The sequence below is a fragment of the Tyto alba genome, unplaced genomic scaffold (genome assembly GCF_018691265.1).
Source record: "Tyto alba isolate M040663 unplaced genomic scaffold, T.alba_DEE_v4.0 Super-Scaffold_16, whole genome shotgun sequence".
Taxonomy (NCBI): Eukaryota; Metazoa; Chordata; class Aves; order Strigiformes; family Tytonidae; genus Tyto; species Tyto alba.
The window spans coordinates 11,121,567-11,140,666 of NW_024881278.1; the positions used below are offsets into that span (position 1 = coordinate 11,121,567).

General features: G+C 35.9%; 1 protein-coding gene across 36 annotated transcripts in view; it reads left to right on the forward strand.

Moving 5' to 3' along the window:
• NRXN1 (neurexin 1) overlaps positions 1-19,100 on the forward strand; it is a 722,710-nt gene that overhangs the window by 484,979 nt on the left and 218,631 nt on the right. For all 36 annotated transcript variants that reach the window (XM_042789877.1, XM_042789881.1, XM_042789898.1 and 33 more), the window contains one exon: positions 13,529-13,710. In XM_042789877.1, coding sequence (XP_042645811.1) covers positions 13,529-13,710 — 182 coding nt within the window. The remainder of the gene's footprint in view (positions 1-13,528; positions 13,711-19,100) is intronic.

Genomic DNA, 19,100 nt, shown 5'->3' on the forward strand with positions numbered 1-19,100 from the left:
ATTTTTAAAAAATTATGCCTGTTTTTACTGAAGTTATTTTCAACCAAATAATATGTAATAGAAGAGTGCATAATTGAGCACGGCAGACAGGGACCATTGCGCTCCTAGAGTTAAGAGTGCATTAGTGTTTCTATTACAGTCTTGTGTATTTTATGAGATAAAATGGTTATAGTAATTGGTTCCAGACTGGAGCGTAGCTTGAAAGATTGAGATCTGAGATCACAAGTTATATTTTTAGAAATGTGCTCTGGGAATTACTTAAACTACTGTGGTTTGTTTATGGTGTACTGGATTCCCAACGTCCCCATTAAGGTTCACGGTTGCGTTAAAGGCAGTTTTGTATAAACAGGCAGGTAGGCACAGTACCTATGCAAGTAGTTTATGGTCTCATACCCTCAACCAGTGGGTTGCAATTTAAATAGGTGCTTAATCCTAACAGATCAGGATCTGTGAGTGTGTTAATAACTGAAGCATGGGCCTGAAATTCCACTTGGGCATACTGAGGTCTTTGTGGTCACTGGGAGCATAATGTTTAACATGTCCACTCTGTATCCAGAGGGCCAACTTAGAGGCACTTGCTGACAGATAGGACTGCTGGGTGCTCCTTCTTTGTTCCTCAGCTGTGTGGGCTGGCTCAGAGGACACAAGAGCCTAATTCCAAATCCCTGCATCTCACCTCCTTCCTTGGATGTGCTCTGGGATGCCTGTGCTACTGATTCCACTCTTGTGTGGAGCAACATGAGGAGTGGTATCATGTAAACCAAAAAGACATGCTATGTTTCTAAGCTGGAACCTAATTCACTTGAAACCTGGGTCCAAGATGTAAACTAAGTAACAAAGAAAATTGTTCCCATTGTTTTAGGCTCCCTGAAAGTCTCTTTGGGTTATCGTTGGCTCATATTACGTGATGTGCACCTTTTCTGTGGCTAAGCAGAACGCTCTGTTAGGAATGTTTCTGTAACATTCACGAAGTGTCCTTCAGAAAAGGAGGCCTGCTTCTTTTCTCATTTTTTTTTTTTTTTTAATTTTTATTTTTTTATTTTGAGGTGCATTTGGGTATTTCATGTGGGATTACTGCTTGCTTGGACTGAAGAGAAATAGTTTCAGGTTGTTATTGCCAAAAGCAGGACGGGTTCTCCACATCTTGTTCTATTCCTACTTGTGTCTTGAGGACAAGGGCGTTGATTTACCCTTGCCATCTGACAGTGTTATACCAGGACCAAATAATAGCTCTGAGAGGAAAGAACTGAACTTCACATAGATATATTTTCTAAACTATTATTTTCAAAAATGAGCATGAAAACAGTTTCTCTTTCAGCGTGAATGAGATGTTACTGTTGCATTTGGCCTGAGGTATTTATGATTTACTCCACAGCATCAAAACAAAGTTTATAAAGAGTGTGTCACAGAGCCTCAGGTAGTTACTTACTTGCTGCTGAGGAAGAGGTATCAGATAGGAAGAGATACACAGAATTTTTATATACAGCGAGACAACTGTATATAAGGGTCTGTGTTACTAGAAACATTTGTCTTTTCATACTGTTAGAATGTTGAAAAGCTTTTTATGCTATGTATTAATTCTTGCAAATTGCTTGCCAATTTAATATCAGCAGCATCTAAACAGTAAGTAATTGCTTATGATAATGAGTGCAAACTAATTTACTGGAATATGTTAATATTCACAATGCACTTTAGAACAGCGGGGTATTCCAAAAATACTACTCTCTTGTTTAACTGCAGTGTTTAGGTTTCATTGTTATTACAAATACTAGAAAAATCATCACAAAGCCAGCCTCTCATTGAATAGCCATCTCATTGAGACTCCAGCATGTGTGAGCAAGGAATATGTAGTGTCCTTTGAGAACTAAGCAGGATATGAACAAAACCTTCTAGATTTAAATAATGAATCTTAATTTCTTATTGATGTTCATTAGATGAACATTTATAAGACAGACAGTTTTCCTTCCCTTATGACTTGTAAAATTTAATTTAACAAATTTCAAGTCAAATAGCATACAGTCACTCTTTAAATATTTGCTTGTCTTCAATGAATTTACTTTTCATGTGAGATGTAGAAAAATTTATAGAAACATGCTTTAAGTGAATCTCTGAAAGAAATACTGTAGTGCAGAAGTCCTCAAAACTTCCAAGTTAGTATGCCTTAGCTGATTCTGCAAGAATGGTTTTTAGTATATTTGAATAATTGTTTTTTCTTCTTTTCTTGGGAAATGTTCTGTTTAGGGTTGGCTTGGGTTGTTTTTCTTTAGCAAACTTAGATGAATGCTTATTGAAAAATGGGTTATCTCTGAGCACATTTCTGCATGGAATGCTTTTCCATATGCACTGGTATTACTTACGGTTTTGAATGGTTCTTAACATCTTTGTGTATGTTACTATAAAGTGCTGTATTAAAGTAAGGCTTCCCAAACTGTTGGATACTGATCTTCACTTAAGGAATTAAAAGCGATCATAATTTCCTCCAGCCAGACCTTTGGAAGTGAAGGGCCTATGCAAAATCACTGCTCTAATTAGGCTGGGTTAATGTTCAGAGGGTGATTAACTGCTCACCTTTCTTGCCTACAAAGGTGAACTAAGTCATAGCTAATAGTACTGGCATATGAAGTGCCAGAGTTGATACTTGAGTTAGTCCCTGTTGAGGTAAATGAATAGCTTACACCCCCAAACTGTTTTGTCCGGTTCTCTCCAAACACCGTTGTGGAATTCAGTGGTTAAACCATGCTCCCTAATTACTCAACTACATAAAACAGTGAAAAGTGTAAGATGCATATTTTTCACTGCAGCTCTTTATCCTCTGAAGCTGGCAGTGAATTGTTGCTTACAAACAACACCATAAGGACTTTCCAAAGAAGAATGATAGCAATTATCATAATGACAAGGCATGTAGTGGTTTTGTGCCAGACCACAATTGGAAATCTATTATGTAGCAGAACAGAAAGAACTAGGAAGGAAGTGAATTGACCCAACCTGGCTGCTCCCTATTAGCTGTTATTATAATGGTCTAATAATCTTAAAGATTCATATACAGCTAGATCTCTGTACCCCCATTAAACACTATTTGTTTCATGTGTAAATTTGATAACGCAAGTAAACATTGATGTCCCAAGATCAATCCTTGGGGTAATGGCTAGGAAATCTTTCCGAATAGAGTATTATTTGTAGCTTCTTGCTACAAATTTCTTATTTTTGGTCTTCCCTTGAGCCAACCAACCAGATATTTTTACATCGTATTCCTCTTTTACCTGGTACTTTTCTGAGGTTTGAGTACATGTAATACTGGTGAAGACTAGCTTCGGTTTTAAAATTTGAGGATTTAAAAAATCAGTTATTACTCTGTGTATCAAATGAAATGAAATACCATGAATTTTGGGGCTTGCTCATGCTTGGAGTTAGAAAGATAATACGATGCTACAAGACTGCAGTTAATATGTAGCCTGCTCATCAGTCCTTCCCTTTGCCAGGTCTGCCTCTGAGACGCCTCTAGCAACTGAACAGCTGCTTCGGTAGTGGATTCATGTGCTTCAGGGAGGCTTAAGCTCTGTGTTTTTCCAAAGATTTAATATCTTTCATTTCATTTTTGTTAGAGGAAGAATGGTTGCTATTTTTGTGTTTCGGGATGCAACATCTCTAAGAAACTGTGCTCCTTCTTTTTTTTTCAGCTATAGCCCATACATGTTTACTTGAAAATATACAGAAATGCTACCACAACACTATTTTGTCTGCTATTAGTAATTGATTAATTAGTCCAAGACCATCTATGCAACAGAACTTCTTAGTCTTCACTACCTTTACAAACAAGCAATATTAAACTTAATTGTACACTGTCCATAATGCAGCTTGCTATTTTAAGAATAGGCTCCACCTCAGCAAACTCTGTAAGTTGCAGTGTTGCCAGTACCATCTCTCTAATGCAAGTAATAGTAGCATCTTGTCTTAGTCCAGCATCTGACATCCTCGTTGTGCTTGTGTCATTTCTTAGTGAATATAACAGACTTGCAGTTAGCAGTGCTTTTATTTTCAACACTTTACATATTTCTTCTAAGACAAGTTTTTACTACTTTTGAGAGCTCTCTAAGTATTTTAGGATTTTTCAGGGGTAAATTATGAGATGCACAATTTAGCAAGGAAGATAATATAAATGGCACTTAAAAATAACTAAGTTAATGCAAGATAGGGTAGCTGGCATACTGTATTAGTAAGGAAGCCAATAAGAAATAGAGACTTTAGCCTAGAAGCATACTAGACATTTGCAGCCAACCTTCTGTCCATTTTAACATAATTAAATGACTTAAGGCCAGCTATTTCAAATGTTTATATCTTCATTTAAAGAACAGATATTTGATTTTTATAGGTTTCCAGAAATGCTGCAACACTTCTGAGAATCAGGATACTGCTGTAGATACTTGAATAAAAACATAACTTCAGGCACCCTGTTTTGCATGACTTTTAAAAAAATTATTGTTATTTGCTTGAAAAGTACATTACCTTTTGATGGACCTATACAGAGAAAATTTAATTTTGAGTTTTATCCTACTGCTTTTTGGCCTGTATGCACATCTGTGGAGAGCTACTTTTGTGGGAGATGTTCAGATTCTGGTGCATAAGCAGTTTGTCTTCAACTTACAGGCCTCCCAGTTGAGTCAGCAAGCTCGGAAGCTCTAACAACTCAAGTTACTTGGCTTATGGAATTTCTAACTTTTGCCAGGTATCTGTTGAGTTTGTAAGGTTACCTGGACTGGAACCACTGAATGATTTCACATAGGCCACCAACAGATGGTAACAACATTTGGTCTCTATTGACCTGTGTAGTATTTGAGCTAATGTCCTAGTTTCTGCATCCTGTTACAAATCCCCTCAACTAACCAGCCCCTTAACTTCATTCTTCTTGTATGTTGGCATAACTAATAAGCCATAAGAAGAAAATCAGAACATGTGCAGCCCATTTATTTTAATGGAATTTAATGTTACAGTGGCTAAATTGAGGTATAGGGCCTTGACATTTCTTCTTAGTGTAAGGAGTGTGGGAACCAGCTCAGTCCTGTTGTCTTCAAGGGTACTTGAGTTTACTAATTTCAGTCTGATAATGCTTTTACATTATATCTGTCCGGAAATATTTTTCATCTCATTGCCTTCTCATATGTGTTTCCCGACAACACAATTTCCACTTCTCTAGACACTGTTCAATAAATTTTTGTTTAACTGTATGTTGACAAGGTTGTAGGAGGAATAAAACCTGGCTTTATTTATAGACATTTGACTTCTAATTTCCAGCTGACTTTTTGGTAAGCTTTCAGAAGCAGACATGTTTTATCCTTGTTACCTTTAATAGAGTTTTAATGGATTAAAATGTTTCATGTTGAATGCAGTATGGCATTTAAAGCAGGCTTTGATTTCAGAAATACATCATTTTCTAACCATCTACATTAGAGAAAGGTGCAAGGCAATAATGGGGAATTACTTGGCTTACATTTCATACAGAAATGTTCTACGTTAATTCTGAATACCCATCCATACTGGAAAAGTGATAGGTAATATACAGCCAGTAAAATTTTTAAACTGAGGGATTCTGGAGAAGAACAATAATTTTCTTTTACCAGTCTGTGTCAGATTTGCGTTAGAAAGACTGTACCCTTTCATAAAATTAATCATCGCTTTTGTATAAATGAACATGCTGATGAGTTCAACAAATTCCAGAACTTTTCTACTATGGATGTTTCAAATACAATAAAAATAATTTTACAGAATCAGTGCCTAAATACTATCAAGTCTATTGGCATTCAGTAAATCAGCTCATGTTTTGTTAATAAGTCAGATGAACAGATACTGTAATTTCTACATTCTCTTAGGAGTCCTTTCAGCTAGGTCTTGCTTTGCTAAGGCCCTTCTCAAAATTATATTAATTTTAAACACAAATGAAAGCTCTTAATTTGATGTGCCTACTCAAACTAAGTAGTACTTTACTCCAGTTAAGTGATCTAATCTAAATCAATGGGGTCATTTGAGATGTAAGATGCTACTTGATTTGAGAAAAGATATTAGAATCACTCCATTTAGAAAATGTTAAATTATTTGAAACTTTTATTTTATATATTATCTATGTCATTTATGATGGTAAGAACGATACTAAGTTGTAATACTGATGCTAAGCAGCATAGGAGTTGTCTTTCATAGGTATACATATCTGTTGAGCCATCGTTACTCACAAGTTTTAGTTGTTCATCCCTTAGTGACCTTATTGAAATCAATAGAGCTATTTGTCCTCATTGTAGATAAATATGATATATTTAATCTTGAAATATGAACATTTTTTTTAATGAATGATGCCTTGTTTCCCAAATGTTGCTCTCTCACTACAAGACTTCAATAGCTTCTGTTCCTTTTTCCTCCCAGAGCTCCAGATGACACTTCAAATCTGCAGCACCATTGTATGACTAGTGTAGCACACTGAATGTATTGATAAGCCCACCATTATACAACTACAAAGTCCCCTACAGGCTTTTGCCAAGCAAAAATATAGTGGTTGAGCTGTACAGATTTCTCCTTTACATAGTCATTGATTTTCATTAAACTGCTAAGAGTAAATTTTGTTCAAAATTTCTGCCTACCCTTCTCTCAAATTTGGCTAAACTTGACTACTGGATTGAAAAGTCATTAGAGAACAATCAAGGACTGTGGATATGTTGTGCAACTCCATAAGTTTATCATCTAAAGAGAAACTTTCTGAAAATCAGACTTCACATTTGAAACTGGCAAATTAAAATTATAAGAACAATTGGAACTGGAACAGAGTATTTTTTCCACCACTTTATTATGTCATGTAGTGTAAAATATGAATGATGAGATATAAACCATAAAGACAGAAACAAGGAGGGTTTGTATTTGTATAGCACCTTTAACATTTAAAGGGTCTCAAATAAATTTGGCAGTCTCCTCACATGGAAAAAGCATTTTTCTCTTGCATTATCGGGAGAGATATGATGTGACCTAGTTCATGGAGAAGCATTCCACTGAGTTCTCAGCAAATGCAGAGAATTAACTGGAATCAGACCATGCTTCGGTCCAAGCAGCTGAAGCCAAAGGTTAAGATTCACATTTGTCAGTCGATCAGTGACTAGTGTCAGGTTGAGCACTCTTTTAGTCAAGAGCCTGTTGCCAGAAAGTCAAATTATGGAAAGACTCTACGGATCATTTTAGACAGTTGAGAATGCTACTGTGCCACCTACAAAGCATTTACCAGGTCATGGTACTGTCCAAATGCCATTGCCATAGATTGGAGTAAAGGAGAAATAAAGGAGTGTATTTCTTGTTTTGTTTGTTTATTGTTTTGTGTGCATGTGTGTGTGTGTGTTTGGAGGGGAAGTGTGGTGTTGAGCTGATTAAGCTACCTATAGCAACTTTTGTGGTCTGAGGAAAAATCTTTGCTTCTGTGTTACTGCCTTGAATCTGCAATAAATGTCACTGCAAAGGCCAGGATGCTCAGCTTGACTCAAGACTGTGTTGTTCTATTATCACTTAGACCTTTACCTGGAGACACCTCTTGGGGATAGCTGAATATAATAAACCATGCGCAGCACACTGCTGTAGATCTCTCTGAAAACTTGGATGTAGTGTGATGAAAAGCCATGTAGGCTCTGATAAAGCAAATCAGGGTCTCTCTAGCGGTTTGGGAAGAGAAGTTGTAAAGTTGTGTTAGAATTAATAGTAGCTACATAGCACGGTTTGTTTATCAAGGAATGTAGAAGGCTGTGTCTAATCTCTACCTGTTTAATACTGGTATCGACTGGTTGATAGATAAACTAGAAGCGGTAGCAGACAGCAGCAATGAGGTTTCAGCATCTTTTATATACTGGGGATACTGCTTTGTTGGCTCATTGTAATGAATTGCTTCAGCTGATGATTGAGCTGGTTGAGATCATATTCATCTAGTTACTGTCTGGGTGAAACCAGCTTCTTGACCATAACTTTTAAGACATGTCCTGTGCTATGAAATAGGCTCCAGTTCTCCATTATAATCAGCACAGTATTAACCTATGCAGAGAGTGGAGATGGCACAGTAGTATCATAGGCAGTGTTGGAAGTTTGGAGATTCAGCTAGCAACAGCCACTGTAAATATGATGTGGCTTCAGTCTCTCTTACAGAAAAATTGAATTTTACAGCTTAGCTGTAGCATAGTGAAAGGTGGCTGCCACAGAAGGCTGACAGTAGGCAGATAGACATTTTCCATTCTCTTCATTTGCATCAGCATTTTTACCTGAAATGGCAAGATGATATCATTAATGAAGATATTAATAACAAAACCCAGCTAAAGTCTTTGTTAATGCTGGTTTGGTCAGTGAATCTTCTTACGATTACTCTGGTAGAATGGAAGGTCAATGAATGAAGTAACGTAATTACTAAGGAATTATGCTACGCAGTTTGTGATCTTCCTGTTGATAAATGTACTGGCATGATAAGACTGCTGATGACAGTCATAGTTCAATCATGCAGTCAGATTGGTTTGAGGACCTAACTAGAAATTGTTTTGAATGGCACTCGATTTCCAAGAAAACGATGACCCTTTAAGGTTTGACAAGCTGAGTGTGGTCAAAAGAGCATCATAAATACGCTCTTATACCCTATTATCCCTGAGTCTAAGAGGAACCTGGCCAGAAAATGAGCCATTTCTCCATTCTTACCCCTGTGATTCAGTCTCTTTGGAGAGATATAGGCAATGATCCGTTTGAAAAATCTTCTCCTTCCCTATCCAATACACCTCTTCCACTGTTAAACAGACTGTGCTTAGAGAAGCCTGATGTCGTTGCAGCAAAGCAATTACAATCCATATTCAGGCTCCTGCCCAGATTAGGGGGAGAGAATGTACCAGGATGACTTCAGGAAGTGCTCAGTTGAATTTGATCATTAGTTTGAAATACTTCTTCCAGCAGCTCTTCTGATCTTCTTCCCATGGTTAACCCTGATGGCCATTCCCTCCTCATCTCAACCCTGTGGCATATAGTCTCTCTTCTGTGTAAATAATAAATAACACATCACAGTCTAAGAAGAAACACACGGAAGAGTTGTTTTTTAATCCACCAAGATGATTATTTCAAAACACCCCTTTCTCTCCCCATGGCATATCATGTTTCAGACTTGAAGCATTCCTTTCTTTACTTACCTTAGAAAATCTGTAGAAATCTACGTATGGAAATTTTGTGTACTTTTCTGGAACTTCAGCTTGGGCAGGACAAAAATGCGTAGATGAAAATGTAAAAATGAAGTATTATGGAGATTTGTATGCTCCCCTGATCATAACAAGTGTGATTAATGCCTCCATATAGCTGTTTGGGCAAATGTATATATACAGAGAGAGAGAGAGAGACTCATATTGTAAATTCTTCACTCTTGGTAATTAATAGTAGCCTGCACAAATAGTCTCACTGGATTCAGCAGGTTTATCAATGCAAGTAATTACCTACCAGTGGGAATAAGAGGGTTCACATTCTAGCCCAGAATCAAGTAAAGTACTGATAATACACAGAAGGAAGAAAATTACATTATTGAGTAATTTCTTGTTATTACCAGCAATATTTATCCTTCGTATTTTTTATAATAGTTAAAAATTGCTTTACTATTAATAAAAGGGCAGCTAATAGTTTTCATTATTGAAATTTACAGGCTTCAGTCTTTAGTTTTTCAGCTATGGAGTGTGATGGAATCATAGTTCATTGGGGTCCAGAGCTCAATCAAACCATTGCTTTACTTAATCGGCATCTGAAACCTGATCTGAATGTTCAAAATAAGCAGTAAGTTACTAACATTACATGAGAAAAATGGAATTATGTACATTACCTTTCAGTGCAATGTACCTTAAACACAAAATTGGGGTGAACATGAGGAAGCTAGAAAGCTGGTGATTTGTTGTTGATTTGAGCAAACTATTAAACTACATCAGATGTGACTTCAGAGCAATAAATACTGAAAAACTTTGCAGTCATACACAGTAATAGATACAATAAATGGGTACTAAACAAAATATTTATCTGCTTAATACTGTATAGGTAAGCAGATGTCCTTGAGTTGCTGCCAGGCTGTGCTGAAATGAATATACTATTTCATAAAGATGAATTTTGCAAACAAGTATGACTTGAGAGACCCAGGCCATTAAAAAACATTACTGTATCTTGACCACTGGCAGTTTGTTACAATAGGAACCATGCTTTCATGGTTAAGAATTTCAAAGAGCTGCATGGACATTTTTCCTAAACATTGTGTAGATGCATGGATGCATCACGAATTATGCAGTAAATTCTGCAGCTGAGAGATATAACTGGCTTGTTACAAAGTTGCCTATTTACAAGTACTGTGCTGATGGCATTGCTATTCTTGACATTCTAATTCTGCAGCTTTCAATTCTCTTGAGATGATAAACCCCAAACAACACAGTGCCATAAGCTAAGAGAGAGAAAGTAGATGGCTGTTTTTCAGTGACAATGTTCTGAAAGAACAGCAGAGACATTACAAGGTTTATAAGAGAGCATAAAAGCTTTTATGGGGCAAGTGAATTAGGATTCCTCTGTTGTTTCTTAACATATCCAAAATTGGTAGTAAGCAAGGTGGTTTTGAACAAGTACTCAGGTTCTAGTTTTTACTAGTTAATGGGAGGTCAGACTATAAACTGAGATCAATCCCAGAGTAATAAATTTTACATTATTATATTTGTCTTTCTTGAAATATAAACACTAGAGGATCTATTCTCAAATGGCTTCCGACCCATTTTTTTCATAATTAATACAGGAAATTCAAAGAACGTGACTCCCCGTACAGCTTAGACAGAGGCAGATCTGTATTCATCAGCATGGATTAATTAGCCTGTTACCAGACACACAGCTAGTTCGAAGAGCTACACAATGGACAGTTATAAAGAAGGGAAAGCTTTGCCATAAAAAAACATAAGCCACATGGTATCATGGATAAAAAATAAGTCTTTTAACTTTGATGTTGATTCTATATAGTTTAAGGTTTACAGCTAGATTTATCCAGCACTACTGACATTGACCTTGGCTTCAGTGCAGCAGCAGTATGGAATTAATTGCTCTTCATTGGTTTATTTGAAGGGCAGTATTTAGTTAAAAACTGTGACAAAGATTCACTCTGAATAAGAACAACAGTGTCTCTCATTATTCAGATCTGGAGACTTACTTATGGGTCATTGTACTCAGTATGACTCCACCATCGCTTGGCAGACTTTTTGTCTTCTGTATTGAGTAAACACATCTGTTACAACCAAGAAAAGGAGCCTTATGCGCTCCCACTTAAATCTTATGTACTATTCTAACAGTTTCATCTGTGACATTGAGGTGTAAGGAGTTTTTTTCTTAGCCTTCCCATTTTTGTTACTTATAAGAACCTCGTTCATGACCTGACACAATGTTTTATGAAGTCAACAGAAAGGCTGTCACTGTTTTTAATGAGTTTTGGACCAAGCCCTCAGTTTTTCAACACAAAATAAATCCTTTCACTGCAGACACCAATGTGACATATACTGTCTGAAGGTCTGAACTCTGTCACTCCTAAACTGTCTCGAGATTTGAAGTCAACACAAGCAGCAAAGAGGAGAACTTGGGGACCATCGAGAGTGATATTACCTGTCTCGTGTATCTTTGTTTTGGGTGGTACTAGAACTGGAGATTCAACCATCATTACTGAATAGAATGCAAATTATTATGCATTTCAGAGCACCACATATGAGGAAGGCAAGGGTGGGAGAGCAAGAGGTTGTCACACACATTCCTAACCATTTGCCCATGTCTATTACCAAGACTTTTTAAGGCACAGCCCCTATCTTCACTGCTCTTGCACAACTCTTTACAATGATGATAAACCCTGATTTAATTTGGAGTATAAGTGAAACCTCAAATATCAGTTCTGTTATTGTGTTTGTCTTTGCTAAAGAGAGTTGACAAGTTTTCGTAAAACACATGCAGGTTGGTATTTTGCCATCAAGAGGAAAGCCAAGAGATCTATTTGAAGCACAGTGCAATCCTGCAAGTGTGTTGATATAAAATGAGCTTTACAGTTTTTTAAGTGCTATGCACAGTGCATAAAATATTACAAATTGATGGTGGAAAAAAATCATGAGTAGGTATGTAATTCCTTAAAGGAAAAGGGATGTTAGAAATAAATATAAGATATATTTTAAAAAAGACTGGGTGACCTTTATGCTTTGAGACAGACACAAAGCAACCTCGCTCAGCGAGTATGATTTTGAGACATCTGGAAGTTGAAGGAGTGGTGCAACTGTATAGGCCTTCTTGGTTTTGGCTTTAAAAATCTACATGTTCAAGGGATTTTGGAGCCTTTTGTATGCTCACATCATTTTTGGTCAATCTTAAAAGAAGAAAATGACAATTATGTTGCTATACACTGTCTCCTTACGTGGACACGGGAAGTATGTAGTGAGATCATTGGGTGGAATAAACTGAATTACATTTAATAAAATTGAGAGTAGCAACTCAGTGAGACAGCTTAGAACAGCTAGTAAAACTAGACATTTGTATTTACAAGGCACTGACATGTTTGTTTAAGCTTTGACCTACCATCATAGAAAAGAAGTGGACAACTTGTAGTGACTTTACAAATGAAAGGTCAAGCGCATGCACAATTTGCCTGCTATATGTTGTTGATAGAGTACAAGTTTTAAATGGAGCATGTCTGGTTATGCAGTTATTTCAGTTCAGAGTAAATATGCTGGTGATGAAGTTAAGCACCTGAGTGCTAAGTGGTTTTAGATTAAAACACTTGTTTAAAGCAGATTATAGATTTTGTAAATTCACACTGGATATAATGTGCAAAGATTCCCACTCTTATAGATTATATATTAAGGATTATGCAAATAAACCATTGCTTACTTAAATGTCAGACTGATATCTTTTTTGTCCTGACATGACAAGTAAAGTATGTTTCCATTTGTTATCCCCGTCTGTCACAAGCTGATAAACCTCAGATCTGTAAAAGTCTTATCTGAATGTATTTGTTAACATCTTGCTTTGCTGGGCACAATGACGTATCATATAGTGCATATCATTTTCATTGTGTAAATAAGGAACTGCATTTTTTTTGTCAGTCATAAGATAACAGGAATTCATTTCTTCTCCACGTAGGCCCAGTTTGGGAAAGCATTTGGTTCAACTCATCCCAGTTCTGGACATCACAGAAACATGTTCTTCAGGCATATAGTTAAGAACTGTCTTGAATAGTTATGCATTTCTGAATCAGAGCTATGGTATTTTAAGTCGCTGCATATGCAATTATGTTATATTCTGTGTTGATTGCACTATATAAAAAGCACTAATATTTCACTTGCTGCAAAATATTCAGAGATAAAGACCCCTTCATGTTGTAATATAGTCTTGTTTGTTTCTATGAATCCATTTGCTATATGAGAACATCTTGATTTTTGTAGGGCATATGATTTCCATGTGGGTTTGCATTGGTGCAAGCAAGCTAATTATATTTATTTCTGTCTTACAGCGGGAACAACATATATCTTTAGCAAAGGTGGTGGACAAATCACTTACACGTGGCCTCCTAATGATCGGCCAAGCACTCGTGCGGACAGACTGGCAATAGGGTTTAGTACTGTTCAAAAAGAAGCTGTGTTGGTACGAGTGGACAGTTCTACTGGGCTTGGAGATTATTTAGAGCTGCATATCGTAAGTATGATTAACAAATGCATGATATTTATTCTTGATTGTTCCTATATTTGTGGTTTTTTAATTTATTTTATTTTAGTGTAGATACAGCAGCTTGTTAATGAACCTTTTAGGGTCAATAGTGTACTAAATGGTAATGGTTTATAGTATACAATACTGTACATGGTCTCAGACATTCTCAAAATGCCTTCTAATTTATACAGTGCTACTTTATATAGCTTTTCAATTAAAAATCATACCTTGATACCTGTACAGATATAACAGTTTACTGCAATCTAATTACATGAAAAAGGATTTTGCAATGTCAGAGGAAGGTATGTTAATCCTGGAGGATTTAATCTGGAATCTGCTGGTGGAATTACAGTGTATCACAATTGACTGTGCTTATTGTTAATGCTATAATTTATCCTCTGATTTCACCATTCCTTTGTGATGATAAATCTTAAGCAGAAAGCAAGATTGTCAAGCTAGGAACTCTAAAAAAGTAATTTTAGCTGCCTTAAAGCAAATAACTAGCAATCAAAACTGAAAGCATCTGGATTTTTATGGCAACATAAATAAATGATCAGTTGAGAGAAACATAACTAGGGTAATATAAAATTTTGTTGTATAGATTAGTCTCAACTTTGTTAATGTATTAGTTTAATTTTGATTTAAGTATCTCTCTACTTTCAGGAACAGAAGAGTTCCTTTTGAATTAAATGACTTATTGATCTATAACCAATTACACTTTTACTCTCAGAAAACGTTCAGCAGTGATCATTTTCAAAATTAGAGGGAATTATTGTATTGAATCTTCCCAGGCTCCTTATTTCTATAAAGGCACACTTGCACTGTGGACCAGGGTGGTTTTTTTTTTTTATTTACTGGCTTAAGGAAATAAAGAAAGAAAGCCTTAAATAAAATCCAGAGGTTGTCTATACCCTTCTCTTACATTGAAACTCATAATACAGAATAGCTGGCTGGTATTGTACAATCTTAATTTAAAAATGTGAACAAAGAAACTTCTCCCAGGTGCCAGAAAAATTGAGAACCTACATTTTTCAAGGCAAGTATTGTGTTGCTGAAGAGAATTTAAAAATTTTCTTTCCAGAGCTGCATCTAACATCGGGTCCCTAGTCATCATTTGCCTGTTTCTTTGCAATTTGAGACTAGATCCTTTCACTGTGGTCAATAATGTTACTTTCTTCTTGCAGTGTTTTCTTTTTCATTAAGGAATGTTTTTCTTGTAGTTTTACTGTACCTGAAGTCTATTAAAACCATAATATTTGTTCAGTCTTCTGTCTAGCTTTGATGTATCAATTTTAAAACAAATATTGTGTTAGTTAGTTATGAGTTGGAGATCAAACATTATTTCTTGCCATAAGTGTTTAGGTTGTTTTTGTTGTTTTTTATTTTTTTTTTCTTCCAAATAATTTTTTTTATATATCCATGCTGTAGCAGCAGATAGTAATAATAAAAGAATAACTGAGAGTTTTCTATGGTCAGAAACATTACCAACTTAATAGTGATGGGGAAAATAATAAATTATACTTTACTGGTCTTTTACAGTTTCTGTGTAGCAGTAAAAGGCCTTTTATCATCATGCTCTGTGAGACAATCCTCACCTCCTCCTATTGTCTTTGCAAGAGACTCCAGGAACCTCTCTGAAGCCTGCTCTGCTTCAGAGCAAAATCTGTGCTAACTGTGCAGAAATTTCACTGGAATGAGTTCTGACCTTCTGAGAGCTACTTCAGTGTAGTCTCTCTAGAGTGGAGATACTAAGGGATTAACCTGAAATCTTAAGACATCTGGCAAGGATTTTTTTTAGGGTCATCAATGTTAGATAAAGCTTGGAAAATTGCTGGGATATAATTTCCTGGAATCTACTTCAAATAAGGATGGTATTCAAAAGAAAGTTGAAAGACAGTATTTTCAAAAGCACTCATTGTACCAAAGAACATATATCTTATTAAAGCCAGTGGAACTGTAGGCACTTCTGAGAATTTTACCTGAGATCTATTTTAGCTCAGCAAGATATTGTGGAACATCACATTTATAAAAATGAAGAACATTGAAATGGAGAGGCCTAGGTATATGTTGTATTTGAAAAACAGTTTATTGGATTGCAGTTTTTCAATATTGTCAGCTACTCTATTAAACTAGCTGTAATAAAAGTAGTAGGAGGGCTGTGTCATTCAAATCTTCTTTCTTGCACTGATGTTGAGGTGCCACTAAGAACGTCTTATCTACTAAATAACCAGAAACTTGCAAAACCCGTGAATAAGGGAAGGAGGAAAAACTAGAAGGAGGGATGAGTCTAATTCTGCATGTTCTTTTGCATGTACCCACTCACCTGTTTGTATAATGAATATGCATGAGCACTAAATGCCTGAGATACACTGTGCATGGATAACTTGTGTCATAACAGCTAACATTATAACAATAATATAGTTGTGATTTTTATATAACAACAATATAGTTGTGATAATTACGCTGGGATTCAGTTTTACAGTATGATAGAAACTACTTTTGTAACTGAGCTTTTTTTTACCCAGGAGGTCATTAATCACTCAGATCATCCCCAGTGACAAAATTTTGGACAGATGTGTAAGGATAGGTTTTAAGTGTATTTTCAGAAGAATGGTGGCAAAGAAAGTTTGGAACTATTGCTTTGAGTTAAAATCATAGTCCTCACTAGCATGTTGGGGAGGGTACTTGGTTGGGATGTTTGAGAACAGAACTGTGAGGTAGCTTGCTCTTAGACTTCTTCGTTCTAGAAATGGAAGAGGAAATTATGAGTTTGATTATGGTACTTCAATGTGTGCTTGCCCTCTTTTTTATTCTGTTTACTTAAAGACGATGTAAACCTAAGAATGAAATCAAGCTCATAATAAATTCAGATTTCAAAAATTGCTACTTGATCATCTGAATCACAACTTTAGTGTTAGGTTAGAAACACATTTATTTAAAGTAATCATTGAACCTCCACAAATAACCATTGTTAATGTGAGAAACATTTTTAAAAATGTGTAATCTGCATTTCTACCAGATGCTTAAGAGTTCCAGTGTAAGTATTGTAAATTCCAAGATAGATTATTATAAAACTCGACCTGTACTGTAGCAGCCTAGATGTAAAGAACTGGTTGTGTATAAGACACATGTGCATCCCTGTGCTTCAAGAAAAGGATGTTAGTATGATTTAATCATCCAGAGATGCAGCAATTAGTTTTCATAGAAATCACTCAAATTTTGTTATGGAAGTGGTCTCTTGTTCAGTCTCTGCTGGGATATCTAGTTCAAGAGGAAATAGGTATCATGCCTAAAAGTCTACTGCTACTTCCTTCTCCTATTGACAGAAGGACAGATAGCTCTGAGAATTACTATAATCCTCCTTTTTTTCCCCTTTTCTTGGCACGGTCCGCATCCATCTCCACGCCTAGCGGAAAACGGTGGCAGCTTATTGGCACAGTGTTCAGTTAATCACCATGTACATTTCTGTGCTTGGCTTCTTCATTGACTTCTAAAGCCCTTAGGTAATTCTGTCAGTGATTCCTGTTCCTATCTCTGCTATTCTGCTCATCCCACCCTCTCCTCCGAAGTCATTAGACAGAAAAGTAGATACATACACACATCACTATCTTCTGCAGGCACTGTGCTGTTGCTGCCTCGAGTTTCCAACTTTTCCATGGTGAGGAACAAAGTGAAGTTAGACAAAGATATTTCCTTCAAGGGCAAAGAAATCCTGTTAAATTGTTATTTCTGGCAATGCTGGTAGCATAAGAAACTAGCATTCTCCTGTGTGGCACAAATAGTACTTGCTCTACTAATGAAGACAGGAAGGATATATTTCCATCAATAGACCTCAACCATTTTGAAAAATTGTTTTAAATGTAAATTATTACATGTTTTCATCTTTCATTGTTAAAATGAAAGACTTTAAACTGTAACAAAATTTAACATTTTTTATTCCTGGTGGAGTCATCAGTTTCTATGTCTTCTTTATTTGTGTCATTTAAAATCGAAGTATTTGGGAAGCACAAAAACAGTGTGCTGTTTTTATGGTTACAGCTGATTTTGAAATTGAGAACAAGAAGTCTGCATGGGAGATAAGGCCAGCAGAGCATTTCAAACCTTGCAGCTTTGACATTCCAGAAAAGACACCCAGCCCATGGGATATTAGCTACTTAAGGTGAACTGGATTCACTTCTATTATCTCAAGCAGGGCAAGGAATTAGTAATTAAGCTCAGTTACAAATAAGGATCTGCTGAAGTAGGTGAAGTGGTGAAGATCATTCTGATACCAAACACTCTAAGGTTTAAAGTAAGGAATAAGGCAGATGTGACAGCATTTTGAACATTATTCTAACTCTCTTCTGGGGGAAGGTGAGAAAAAGCACCCTGTAATTCTAGGGAGAGAAGACTGACAATCCTACTTAGGATATAGTAAACATACAAAAATAAAAGGAAATTAAACTCAGGGTAGACTGTGGTAGATATTTTTTATTTAATTCACTTTAATGTTATTAGGAAAGAATATTGTAGGGAAAATGTAAACTGGTTAGACTAATGCTGTGATGGGAAAGCGCAAAAACTATTTTAAAAGAGGTGGTAACATGTTACCTGAAAAAGTATGGTATGATTAAGGACAGATAGTATCAATATCTGCAAGGTATAACACAATTAACCTGAAATACTCTGAAGATGCAACATTACTGGCATGATAGATTAATCAGTATTGTAGTTAGATTTACAAAATGTGTTTGTGAAGCTTTCAGTTACAATTAATGACTGAGATGAACAGTCATAGGAGAGGAAGTGTTGTATGTCTTACAGAAAATTGGGTTTTGGATCATGAATAAATTCAGTCTGTGCTCTTTGCCCAACTATATACTACATCTACTAAAATATATATTGTGAGAAAGGCATTTTTCATTTGAATTTTTGTCCATGAGTAAGATGTGGATAAAAATCAAGTGAAAGCTTTTGTGAGTTTTTGTCAGCTTTGGTTCAAAAATTCTCTTGGTTTAAAAGGAAATTAATGCTTCCCCATTTTCTGAGCTATTTATTCGGTTTTTGTGTATGATATACTTCATTTTTTATAAACTGGAGAAATGTTTAATATCTCCAAGTGAAATTCTGACTTTTGTGCAAAAAAAAAAATATTCATATCAAGGGGTTTTGATTTTCAGCTGTAAATTAATGGAAAATTATGCAAAAGTCCTCTCAACTTTTTTTCTACTCCTTTTTTGGAACTTTTGGCAAAATTAAAAGGCCTATTATTTCATCCTCCCCTCCCTCTGTCTCTTAGTTATACGTATGCGATATTCTTCTGCACCACGCTTTTGATAGCTGACTCTGTTAGATTCTATTGTACATACACATAATATATGGATAATTTTAATTTATGC